This window comes from Coregonus clupeaformis, chromosome 9 (genome assembly GCF_020615455.1).
Source record: "Coregonus clupeaformis isolate EN_2021a chromosome 9, ASM2061545v1, whole genome shotgun sequence".
Classification (NCBI taxonomy): Eukaryota; Metazoa; Chordata; class Actinopteri; order Salmoniformes; family Salmonidae; genus Coregonus; species Coregonus clupeaformis.
Genome location: NC_059200.1, coordinates 13,973,408 through 13,985,922, shown reverse-complemented (window position 1 = coordinate 13,985,922; position 12,515 = coordinate 13,973,408). Strand labels below are relative to the sequence as shown.

The 12,515-nt window shown below is 49.7% G+C and overlaps 1 protein-coding gene across 1 annotated transcript in view; it reads right to left on the bottom strand.

The window, feature by feature from the left end:
- Positions 1–12,515, bottom strand: part of LOC121574503 — a 337,032-nt gene that overhangs the window by 11,343 nt on the left and 313,174 nt on the right. Inside the window, exons 10-11 of the mRNA XM_041887112.2 lie at positions 5,532–8,406; positions 3,166–3,359 (exon numbers count right to left, since the gene is read on the bottom strand). Coding sequence (XP_041743046.1) covers positions 3,166–3,359; positions 5,532–8,406 — 3,069 coding nt within the window. The remainder of the gene's footprint in view (positions 1–3,165; positions 3,360–5,531; positions 8,407–12,515) is intronic.

Genomic DNA, 12,515 nt, shown 5'->3' with positions numbered 1-12,515 from the left:
CATCCGCACCCCTCTGTGACAGGACGGCTCCCACCCCCACCTCTGAGGCGTCCACCTCCACCACGAAAGGTCTCTCTGGGTCAGGGGTCACCAGAATCGGAGCAGACGTGAAGCGGCGCTTGAGATCCTCGAAGGCCCCTGCTGCTTCCGGACCCCAGTGAATCTTGGTCCCTCCTCCCTTGGTAAGCGTCGTCAAGGGGGCTACCACCGAGCTGAAATTCTTAATGAACTTCCGATAGAAGTTAGAAAAGCCAATGAACCGTTGAACCTCCTTGACCGTGGCAGGTGTGGGCCAATCGTGGACCGCCTTGACCTTCTTGGGATCCATCTCTAGGTGCCCGGGAGTGACAATAAACCCGAGAAACTGAGTCTGAGAAACATGAAATTCACACTTCTCAGGCTTAACGTAGAGGTGATTGTCAAGGAGCCTCTGGAGAACCCTGCTAACATGCCCCTCATGCTCCTTCAGTGACCTCGAGAAGATGAGGATATCGTCCAGGTACACGAAGACGAACAGATTAAGCATATCCCGGAGAACATCATTAATCAGGGCTTGGAATACTGCGGGGGCATTGGTGAGCCCGAACGGCATCACCCGATATTCATAGTGCCCCGTGGGCGTGTTGAACGCCGTCTTCCATTCGTCTCCTTGCCGGATCCGCACGAGATGGTAAGCATTGCGGAGATCCAGCTTAGTAAAAATGGAAGCCCCTTGAAGCAGCTCAAAAGCAGTGGCCATGAGAGGAAGGGGGGTATCGATTCCGAACCGTGATCTTGTTGAGTCCCCGGTAATCAATACAAGGCCTAAGACCCCCGTCTTTCTTTTCAACAAAAAAGAAGCCCGCCCCAGCCGGGAAGTAGAGGCATAGATGAGGCCGGCTGCCAAGGACTCCTTAATGTAGGTGTCCATAGCTGCGTGCTCGGGAAGGACAAGGAAAAGATCCGACCTCTAGGGAGGGCAGCACCCAGGGAGTAGATCAATGGCACAGTCATACGTGCGATGAGGCGGTAAGGAAGTAGCCCGGGCCTTGCTGAACACTGCCTTGAACCGATGGTAAACACTGGGGACTCGGGAGACGTCAACAGACTCTTGAAACTGGGTACTAGGGGCTGAGGGACTCTGAAGCATGCAGGTGAGTTGGCAGGCGGGACCCCAGCTTAGAATGGTGCCCGTAGGCCAGTCGATCTGGGGATTATGTCTGCATAGCCAAGGGTGACCCAGGATAATAGGATACTCGGGAGAGTCAATGAGATAGAAGGTCTCCTCCTGCTGGTGTTGAGAGATGGTAAGTCGCAGGGACTGAGTCGCCTCGGTAACCTTTCCTGGTTCCAGAGGTCTGCCATCTAAGGCTGTAACTGCCTGGGGTTGAGGAAGTAGTTGGGTAGGGATCTTAAGTTCCTTAGCCAAGGTTACATCCAGGAAATCACCTGCGGCACCGGAATCGATCATAGCCTGGACCCGATGCTGGTGGCCCCCCAGGACAGAGTGGCTGGAATAGCCAGGACAGCGTTAGTAGGAGGCGCTCTAACTCTCCCCCATCACAGCCCTCCTGTAGCTGGGCGGGGACAGGCGTTTCCCAAGCTCGGGGCAAGTGGAGCGGAAGTGGCCGGCAACCCCGCAGTAGAGGCACCGACGTTCCCTCATGCGACGTTCCCTTTCGTTGGGAGAAAGCCTGGAACGGCCTAACTGCATGCTCTCCGGGGAATCCTGGAGCAGTTCAGGAGCCGGGCAGCTCTGAATGACGGAGTCCAAACAGGAGAAACAGAGCTGCTCAGAGGAACTTGGGAATGAGACACCTGACGGCGAGCCGTTCTCCGCTCTCTTAGACGATTGTCCAGGCGGATGGCCAAGGCTATGAGGGACTCGAGATCACCAGCTGGTTCTCGGGTGGCTAACTCATCTTGAAGGGGCTCAGATAACCCTCCCTGAAAGCAGACCCTCAGCGCTTCATCATTCCATCCGCTCCTTGCTGCTATGGTCCGGAAATCAATGGCAAAATCTGCCGTGCTTCGGGGCCCCTGACGGAGAGACAGTAGGCGCTTGGAAGCCTCCCGCCCACTGACAGGATGATCGAACACCCGCTTGAACTCTTCTACAAATGCAGCGTGGGAGTCACAACAGGCCTCCTGGGACTGCCACACCGCAGAAGCCCAGGCGAGCGCCTTGTCTGAAAGAAGGGTAATGATGTAGGCAATCTTGGAACGGTCTGTGGGAAAACTTGAGGGTTGGAGCTCGAAGGTGAGGGAGCATTGGGTGAGGAAACCCTGGCAAGAGCTTGGATCCCCAGAAAAGGGCTTGGGAGGTGGTAGTCGGGGCTCCGCCAACCGAGACGACCTGTCGTCACTGGGGGGTGACCTGGGGGAAGGGAGAGGACCAGGGGAGGCGTTCAAAGAGCTGGCGGAGGGAACTCATCATTTCGGCCAGGAGTTGAGAATGACTAGCCATCAGCTCCTCTTGTCGGCTGAGAAACGGCTTCATGGCGCTGGAAAGAAGCCTCATGTCGAGTGATCACCGCCAACAGGTCCGGGGAACTGAGTGTTTCTGGGTCCATGATTGACTTGGTTATTCTGTCACAAACCGGGCTAGAAACTCCGGTCTCAGATGTGGAGAGCTGGGGGTACTACCCCTTAGCCACAGAGGAGGTGTTGTAGGACCCAAATGAAACACCCAAGGCAATACTCCAGGCAAGTAGATTTAATGTTCCAAAACAGGAGGCAAAACAAAACAACTCCACGAGGGGAGAAAACAAACTAAAGATAACTTTGAACAACTTACTAGGACAGACACGGTGGGACAAAGCAGGAGACACATAGTCAGGACGCAATAACCAAGTGAGAAACAAGGGGAAAACACACAGCTAAAATACACAATTGGAAACAAGGCACAGGTGACCTGGATCAAGCTAATTAGGACACATGAGGAAGAACTAAGGCAGAGGGGAACACAGATGACCTCTAGAGGCCCGGAGACAAACAGGAGGCAGGAAGCTGACACACACGAGGAAGAACTAAGGCAGAGGGGAACACAGATGACCTCTAGAGGCCCGGAGACAAACAGGAGGCAGGAAGCTGACAACTACTACTACTACTACTACTACTACTACTACTACTACTACTACCACTGCTACTACTACTGCTACTGCTACTACTACTACTACTACTCACACTGTTGTCCTCTACTTTCTCCAGCCGCTTCACTTTGTGAGTCTCGTAGTCCTCCATCAGGGTCTGCATGAAGTTTTTGGGGCGACCGCTGCCCCCCGAGTCGTCACTGCCCAGGTCCGAGAGCGGCGAGGGCAGGGGACCCTCAAACGAGGAGGGGGAAGCAGGAGGCACAGGACGCATCTTCTCTATCTTACCTGCAGGTTCAACACAAGACAGGAGGGTTGGAATCAACATTGTAAAAGAACATGATAATACAAATTGTGTTGTTAATATGTACTGTATATGTCAATATAATAGGCTATGTACTGTATATGTCAATATAATAGGCTATGTACTGCATATGTCAATATAATAGGCTATGTACTGTATATGTCAATATAATAGGCTATGTACTGCATATGTCAATATAATAGGCTATGTACTGTATATGTCAATATAATAGGCTATGTACTGCATATGTCAATATAATAGGCTATGTACTGTATATGTCAATATAATAGGCTATGTACTGTATATGACAATATAATAGGCTATGTACTGCATATGTCAATATAATAGGCTATGTACTGCATATGTCAATATAATAGGCTATTTTCATCTCCATCCTCTACATTGATTCCATATCTAGGATGAATGGGAAGACGCCCATTTTTTTTACTGCAGGGGTTCCCAACCATTTTCCTCCACGGCCCCCATTAGACATTTGAAAAATGTCATTGTTTATTCAGATAGCCTATATTAAAACAACCCCAGCTTGATTTTGTTTAATTTGACCTAGGAACGTTTAATTGTTTTGAAGCTAATTTCCTGCAATTCTACATAGTTTAACAAGAGACTTCTTGTCGGTAGGCTATTTAATGATAGATAAGGAAAACAAAGTGTAGACCTGGTTTCCTGAAATGTTATTCCGCTACCAAATATGTTTTATTATGATAATTTATATGAACCCTCAATTTAATTATACATATTCTCTTTTACAGAAAGTGACTAGATCAACTGATGGCGACAGAGCCACCCCATTGTATGAGACTGCTTCCCAAGCAAAGTCCACTGTCGGGGAGAAATGCTCATGCATATTAATATATGTTAATTACATGTAAATAAAGGTAGCTTCGCTACCACACCCACAACGGAAGGACAATCATGGTCTCGGATTCGCAGGTGGAGGACTTCTGTGAAAGGTCGCTGTTATGCCTGAATTTGACCCATAACCAACAAGGAAGTCTACTGCAGTGTTGAGAGCGGTTGTATAAAACCAATGGGTAAGTAAAGCAAAGCTCTTAACTGTGCCAGCCCCTCTTCATTTCTATTCATTTCGGCGAGCCATAAATTTGGCATCTGAACTGTGCATTAGAGAACTCATAATGTAGAACATAAATAAGTCCTCCCCTTCTAATGAAAACTGCAGGACAGTGTTTAAACCGCAAGTCAGGAGGTAATGAATGTCCGAGGCGGAGTAAGGGAGCCTGTCATTTCAAAGCATTCCATTTCTATGGAGCCTATCATTTTAAAACATTTTACAACGCAACTCATGTTTACCATTAGCAATCTAAAATGTTTAAAAGTGGAATAGCACATAAACACATGTGGCTAGGACAAGATTAAACACAGGAGCTGAGAGAGAGAGAGAGAGAGGCAGAGAGGCAGAGAAAGAGAGAGGCAGACAGAGAGAGAGAAGCAGAGAGAGGGAGAGAGACAGAGAGAGAGAGAGACAGAGAGAGAGAGAGAGAGAGGGAGAGAGGCAGAGAGAGAGAGAGGCAGAGAGAGAGGCAGAGAGAGAGAGAGAGAGAGAGAGAGAGAGAGAGAGAGAGAGAGAGAGAGAGAGAGGCAGAGAGAGAGAGAGAGAGAGAGAGGGAGGCAGAGAGAGAGAAGGCAGAGAGAGAGAGAGAGAGAGAGAGAGAGAGGGAGAGAGACAGAGAGGGAGAGAGACAGAGAGAGGAGAGAGAGAGAGAGAGAGGCAGAGAGAGAGAGAGGCAGAGAGAGAGAGAGAGAGAGGGAGAGAGAAGGCAGAGAGAGAGAGAGAGAGAGAGAGAGAGAGAGAGAGAGAGAGAGAGAGAGGGAGAGAGGCAGAGAGAGAGAGACACAGAGAGAGAGAGCGAGAGAGAGAGAGAGAGAGAGAGAGGCAGAGCTCTCGCCACTATAGTCCTGTGTTATTGTTATGTAGAGAGAGAGAGAGAGAGAGAGGCAGAGAGAGAGAGAGGCAGAGCGAGCCACTATAGTCCTATATAGTACTATGTTATTGTTATGTTTACTTAAACAGGGCTTGCGTCTGAAATGGCACCCTATTTCATACATAGTGCACTACTTTTGACCAGGGCCCCATAGGGTCCTAACCGTAGCAAGAGTTATTGTCACAGTTAGCTCACCTGGTGCCGTCTTGCTGGTGAGGGTGAGTTTTGTGGGCGGCAGGCTGCCTGAGAGGCTTAGTTTGGCGGGTAGGCTGTTGGTCTTCTGCTTGTCCCAGGAGTTGATAGTCATCGTCTTGGGCCTGCCTGTCTGGTTAGTTCTGGGGCCCGGTCCGGATCGCACCGCTCCAAGGCTCTGCCTCTGCTTCTTCAGATCTTCCTCTCTCTCCTGCGCCGCGCGGATCTCCTCCTCAATCATGGACAGAGTCCTCTGCTTCCGGGAGCGCAGCTTGAACGGCCCAGTGCTCTGCTCCGTCTCCTGGGTTCTGGTAGCTGCTGCGGTGCTGCGGAGCTCGGCCGCCTCGGAGTACTTAGAGAAGAAGCTGAACTGGTCCTTCTCGCTGGGGGTCGGGGACAGCTCTGGAGGCTGGTAGGGCTCTACGGGACGGGGAGGGATGTGGACGGGGGTGCGGACTGGGACGGGGTCTGGGTTTAGGGCCAGGGAGCGACTGAGGGCGGACTGGACGAGGATTTTAGGACCTCCGGAAGAGGACCTCTTGGGGGTGTAGGTAGATCTCTCCATCTGGGCTGGGGGGGACTGCTGCTGGGGGGGAGGAGACTGCTGCTGGGGGGGAGGAGACTGCTGCTGGGGGGGAGGAGACTGCTGCTGGCGGGGAGGAGACTGCTGCTGAAGGGGAGGAGACTGCTGCTGGGGGGGAGGAGACTGCTGCTGGGGGGGAGGAGACTGCTGCTGGGGGGGAGGAGACTGATGTTGGGTTGGACTTGACTGGAACTGGGCTGGGGGGGACTGCTGCTGGGGGGTTTGTGATGGAGTTGATTGGTACTGGGGTGGGGGTGACTGGAGGGACTGATGGGGTGTTGGACACTGCTGCAGTGGGCTTGGGGGTGAGCGGAGCTGGGGGGATGGAGGTGAGTGGAGGTCTAGGAGTGGTGGAGGGTGGTCTAGGGGTGGAGATGTGAGCATCCCAGAAGATGGCGGCAGGACGTCTAAGTCTAGGTGCCTTTCTGGGAGGGGGTAGAGGGAGGACTGTGGGGCGGCGCGGGGGACCCCCTGCTGAGATTGGTTCATCACGGCGTGCTGGATGGCACTCTGCACCAGGATCCCTGCATGGTACTCCAGCTCCTCCTCCGACGGACCCCGACCCAGGCTCCGCTCCCCGGGGGACCTGGGGGTGCCTCCTTCCATCTTGCCGTTGACGGGCGTGGTGGCCTGGGGGGTGGAGGGGAAGGAGTACTCCCCCAGAGACGTCTCCCCCAGGTAGGCCGACATGGTCCCATTGGACGCATCGCTGTCGGAGACGTTGTCCATGCTGAAGTCGTTTGACAGGGTCTCCAGGACGGTAGTATCCTGGGAACGCAAGGAGAGCACATCCAGCCCGGAGTCACACTCCTCTGGGTGGCAGGAGGACAGGGAGGCGCTGTGGGAGTGGAAGGAGTGGGAGGAGGAACACAGCTCAGAGACTCCCTCGTCTTTCAGGATGGTCCTGACAGCCCGGGCGCAGGTGAAGTCTCCATCACCTTCTCTGTCGTCCGTCCAGGCCTCCTTGAGGCCGCTGTTCCTGGGCTCTTCCTGTCCCAAGGTAGTAATGGGGGACTGGGCCTCTCCCTGGCTGCAGTAGATCCTCTCTGTCCTGACCGTATTGGTGGTGGTGGCGACGTCGCTGGCCTCTAGTGGCGAGCCCAGGTAACTACTGTAGCCCACCGTGATGGAGCCGGAGGATCGATCCACGTGGGTGACGCTGTCCGGCGCTCTGGAGAAGGGCTTGGCCGAGTAGAGCTGAGGTGCCACGACTCTGTTGGAGGCTGTGACCTGTGACCTCTCGGCCGGCTGCTGCTGCTGCCTGGAGTGATCTATCTGGAGGAACTGCTTCCTGGCTGCAGAGAAGTCAATCTGCTCCACCACAATGTCGTCCTTGGTGCTCTGGAGAACCTCTGCCGGGTCGCGGTTGGACTCGGGGTCAAAGCCGGGGTCAAAGGTCATGGAGTACTGGGCGTACGTCTGGGATGACCCCCAGGTGAACTCTGACCTCCGCTGCTGCTTCCTCTCCTCGTACTTCCTGTGTGACTCTAGTTTGTCCGGCTCCAGCTCCTCCTCCAGACTTTTCTCCTGAGGAGGGTTCCACCATTTTGTCCCCATGTCTGGGTTCTTCTTTACCGCCTGGCCCCTGATCAGCTCCAGCCTCTCCCTCTCCAGCTCTGCCACTTCCTCCGACGGACGCACCTTCTTCACTCGCACCTCCTTCTCACAAGGGTCGAACAGCTTGGAAGGTTTCTTCTCCTCCTGGAACGGCCGCAGCTCGAAACGCGCCTCCTTCTTGATGGCCACAGTGGGGGATGTTGTCTCTCCCCCCTGCTCCCTGTAGTTCTCATGCGCTCCCATTGGTCCAGAGTGGCCGTCGGGCCTGGGGTTACTGGTGTTATTGACTTCCTGGTGGTCTATGAAGGTGGTCTGCTTCCTGCCCTCTACTGTGACCTCATGGTTGGTCGGTGGGGATTGTGTGTCTGTGTTGGAGACGTGGACAGACGGCCCGGTTCCGTCGATACTGACCTCCCTGGGGTCTCTCTCAGGTTTCGCGGTCCCGTTAGAGGGCGATGGCATGGTATCAAAGCCTGGGTTGCAGCAGTTAGCCTCCAACACCTCATCCAGGTAGGCTATCTCCTGGGCCACCTCTGTGTCCAGGGTCTGGTGTTTTTTGCCCAGGCTGTTGAGCCCTTGGCTGGTGTAGCAGGTCTCAGGGTGGGCCTCCACCTCCATAGTGCTGTCTCCTCCGCCCGCTGAGATCACACTGACAGAGTCAAGGAAACTGACGCTCTTTCTCTCTGTTCTGTCTCTCTTCAGATCACCGCTGGCATCCTCTGATACCTTGGAGGATTTCTGGAAGAGAAGAGACAACATTTTGGTGTTACATCACTATTACTCTCTCGGCAATGCATGTTCATGGATGCATCCAAAATGGCACCATATTCCCTATATAGTGCACTACATTTGACGAGAGTTCTATGGAACAGGCTGCCATTTGGGACGCATTCCCAAATTAGGCTTTATTTATCAGCTAGCATTTTCAGGGATTTCTGAAAGACAAAAAATATATATTTAAATGTAATATCAGTTTTATTCAGTGTCTCTGCAATGCATATCAGTATTTAGTATCAGTTAATCAGATAGCATTTGGGGAAGAACAGAAATGGAGAATGAGAAATGAAACTTCCACTGCTTGGAATAAAACAGGAGGAACTAACTGTGAATAATGATTCCATTGTTACCAAATACTGAATATAGCTACAATAAAAAACTGAAACTCAGATTTTTCACTTAAAGTGTAAGCCAAACAAAAACCATTGATTTCAAAGTTTAACAAACCATACAACTGTATGCACAAGGACTAATTTTAACAATTTACACTGAACATTTTACAAAAAAAACACACACAGAACTGTGCAGATCCAAAGAATTTTGGTAACATCTACCTGAGGTATTTATGTGACCACGTATTCCAACAACTCTGTTAAATATCTACTCCAAATTAAGATTCAACAATGTCTGCAGAAAGAATGGGGTGTCAGCTATGACATGACACATAGACTTTAAAAAATATATTGTTTGGTTATAGAACTACAGTAAGTGAAGTGGATTTACACCCGGTAACGGAATTGCGGTAACTGAATTTCATCATGCGTCCCTGATCTGTACTGCACACAAATATATAATGATGGATATGAACATCCTTCTCTTCATGGTGATGTATCCTACACAGAGGTAGAATATTACAATGTCATTCTTTGCATATTTGGGTATTATTCTGCACACTGGATATTATTTTAAGGAGCTCTGCCACCAAACAAGACCGGTCCAAACCAAATCTGAATCAATCATAGTTTGAACATCACAGTAGAGCTCAGTAGAGTAGAGTTCAGTAGAGTAGAGTTCAGTAGAGTAGAGTTCAGTAGAGTTCAGTAGAGTTCAGTTCAGTAGAGTAGAGTTCAGTTCAGTAGAGTAGAGTTCAGTAGAGTTCAGTAGAGTTCAGTTCAGTAGAGTAGAGTTCAGTAGAGTTCAGTAGAGTAGAGTTCAGTAGAGTTCAGTAGAGTTCAGTTCAGTAGAGTAGAGTTCAATAGAGTTCAGTAGAGTTCAGTTCAGTAGAGTTCAGTTCAGTAGAGTAGAGTTCAGTACAGTAGAGTATAGTCAAGTAGAATATAGTTCAGTACAGTACATTTCTAAGTTACCCCATACTTTTGAACGGTAGTGTACATGAAGGCAGAGTGAAGTGACTAGTCATCAAAATAGATAATAATAACAGTAGAGTCAGTACAGGTAGAGTCAGTACAGGTAGAGTCAGTACAGGTAGAGTCAGTATAGATAGTCAGTACAGGTAGAGTCAGTATAGATAGTCAGTACAGGTAGAGTCAGTACAGGTAGAGTCAGTACAGGTAGAGTCAGTATAGATAGTCAGTACAGGTAGAGTCAGTACAGGTAGAGTCAGTATAGATAGTCAGTACAGGTAGAGTCAGTACAGGTAGGGTCAGTACAGGTAGAGTCAGTACAGGTAGAGTCAGTATAGATAGTCAGTACAGGTAGAGTCAGTACAGGTAGAGTCAGTACAGGTAGAGTCAGTATAGATAGTCAGTACAGGTAGAGTCAGTATAGATAGTCAGTACAGGTAGAGACAGTACAGGTAGAGTCAATATAGATAGAGTCAGTACAGATAGTCAGTACAGGTAGAGTCAGTACAGGTAGAGTCAGTACAGGTAGAGTCAGTATAGATAGTCAGTACAGGTAGAGTCAGTACAGGTAGAGTCAGTACAGGTAGAGTCAGTATAGATAGTCAGTACAGGTAGAGTCAGTATAGATAGTCAGTACAGGTAGAGACAGTACAGGTAGAGTCAATATAGATAGAGTCAGTACAGATAGTCAGTACAGGTAGAGTCAGTACAGGTAGAGTCAGTACAGGTAGAGTCAGTACAGGTAGAGTCAGTATAGATAGTCAGTACAGGTAGAGTCAGTACAGGTAGAGTCAGTACAGGTAGAGTCAGTACAGGTAGAGTCAGTACAGGTAGGGTCAGTATAGATAGTCAGTACAGGTAGAGTCAGTACAGGTAGAGTCAGTACAGGTAGAGTCAGTACAGGTAGAGTCAGTACAGGTAGAGTCAGTACAGGTAGGGTCAGTATAGATAGATATACACAACACTGACTATACACAACAACACAGACTATACACAGACATGGTGGCGTAGCGGGACTATCTGAATGCTGTGAACCAAGGTTTTGAGTTCAAATCCCAGGCGAGGACATGTTGATTAATTATGACTGTATAAATGAACATGCAATGTAATCATGTGTGTCAAATATGTAAGTTGAAAGCACTGTATGTCCCTAACCTTGCCAACAGACAAAGAGTTATGATTGGATTAGTGGTTCACCAATCAGGGCCTTGATGGGCTCGGCAACAGTAACAAGGGGTAATGAAACTTGGGAGAACCTTTCTTTGGGACCATCAGGCGACGTCCCCGGAACAAGCCAGGATCTAGACTAAAACCTCCAGGGGACCATGACAGAATGTCCTATGTTTGAAACATTCTTGGACACAGGAATGTTCTTGCAACGTTCCAATGAAATGTGTCTAGAAAATGTATATTTTATATTCTGGGAAAATGGCAACCATGTTCTGTATATGTTTGGTGGGACATTGATGGAATATTCTCCTAACCTTCAGAAAACTGGACACAGGAATGTTCTTGCAACGTCCCATGAAACGTATCTAGAACATTAATATAGTATATTCTGAGAACATGGTAACCACGTTCTGGGTTCTGTTTGACATTAAGGGCATGTCCTTCTTACTCCAATGCCAAATAGGTTCTCAGGAGGTCATTGCTAACATACATTGAATGTTCCCATAACAAACGGAAAATCAGGGGAACATTCCTGGTAACATTACAAAAACGTTCCTTCTCCCTAGAATTGTTAGCTGGGTAAACAACACTGACTCAGCACAACGGCTGTGTGAGGAGACGACCCACAACACTGATCAGCACAACGGCTGTGTGAGGAGACGACCCACAACACTGACTCAGCACAACGGCTGTGTGAGGAGACGACCCACAACACTGCCCCAAGGCCGCCTGGGACGCCTGGCATGGAACCAACATACATAATGTAGGAAGAGACCATGTGACCGTGTGTCGGGGTCATGGGTCATGGGTCATGGGTCATGGTAACAATCTGATCCTGTCATCAACCCAGCAGAGCTATACTATGATGGAACCAGTCACTCAGAACCAGTAACTCAGAACCAGTCACTCAGGGGAATTCAGCACTAGTGCGTTATCTAACATTTAAAATGCCCAATACCCACATACTTTTGATCATGTAGTGTATGTGGACACCTGTTCGTCCAATATCTCATTCCAAAATCATGGGCATTAATATGGAGTTTGTCCCCCCTTTGGCTGCTATAACAGCCTCCACTCTTCTGGGAAGGCTTTCCACTAGATGTTGGAACATTGCTGCGGGGACTTGCTTCCATTCAGACACAAGATTATTAGTGAGGTCGCTTTGTGCACGGGGGCATTGTCATGCTGAAACAGGAAAGGGCCTTCCCTAAACTGTTGCCACAAAGATAGAAACACAGAATCGTCTAGAATGTCATTGTATGCTGTAGCGTTAAGATTTCCCTTCACTGGAACTAAGGAGCCTGAACCATGAAAAACAGCCCCAGACCATTATTCCTCCTCCACCAAACTTTACAGTTGGCACTATGCATTGGCGCAGGTAGCATTCTCCTGGCATCCGCCAAACCCAGATTCGTCCGTTGGACTGCCAGATGGTGGTGAAGTGTGATTTATCACGCCAGAGAACACGCTTCCACTGCTCCAGAGTCCAATGGCGGCGAGCTTTACACCACTCCAGCCAATGCTTGGCATTGCACATGGTGATCTTAGGCTTGTGTGCGGCTGCTTGGCCATGGAAACCCATTTCATGAAGCTCCC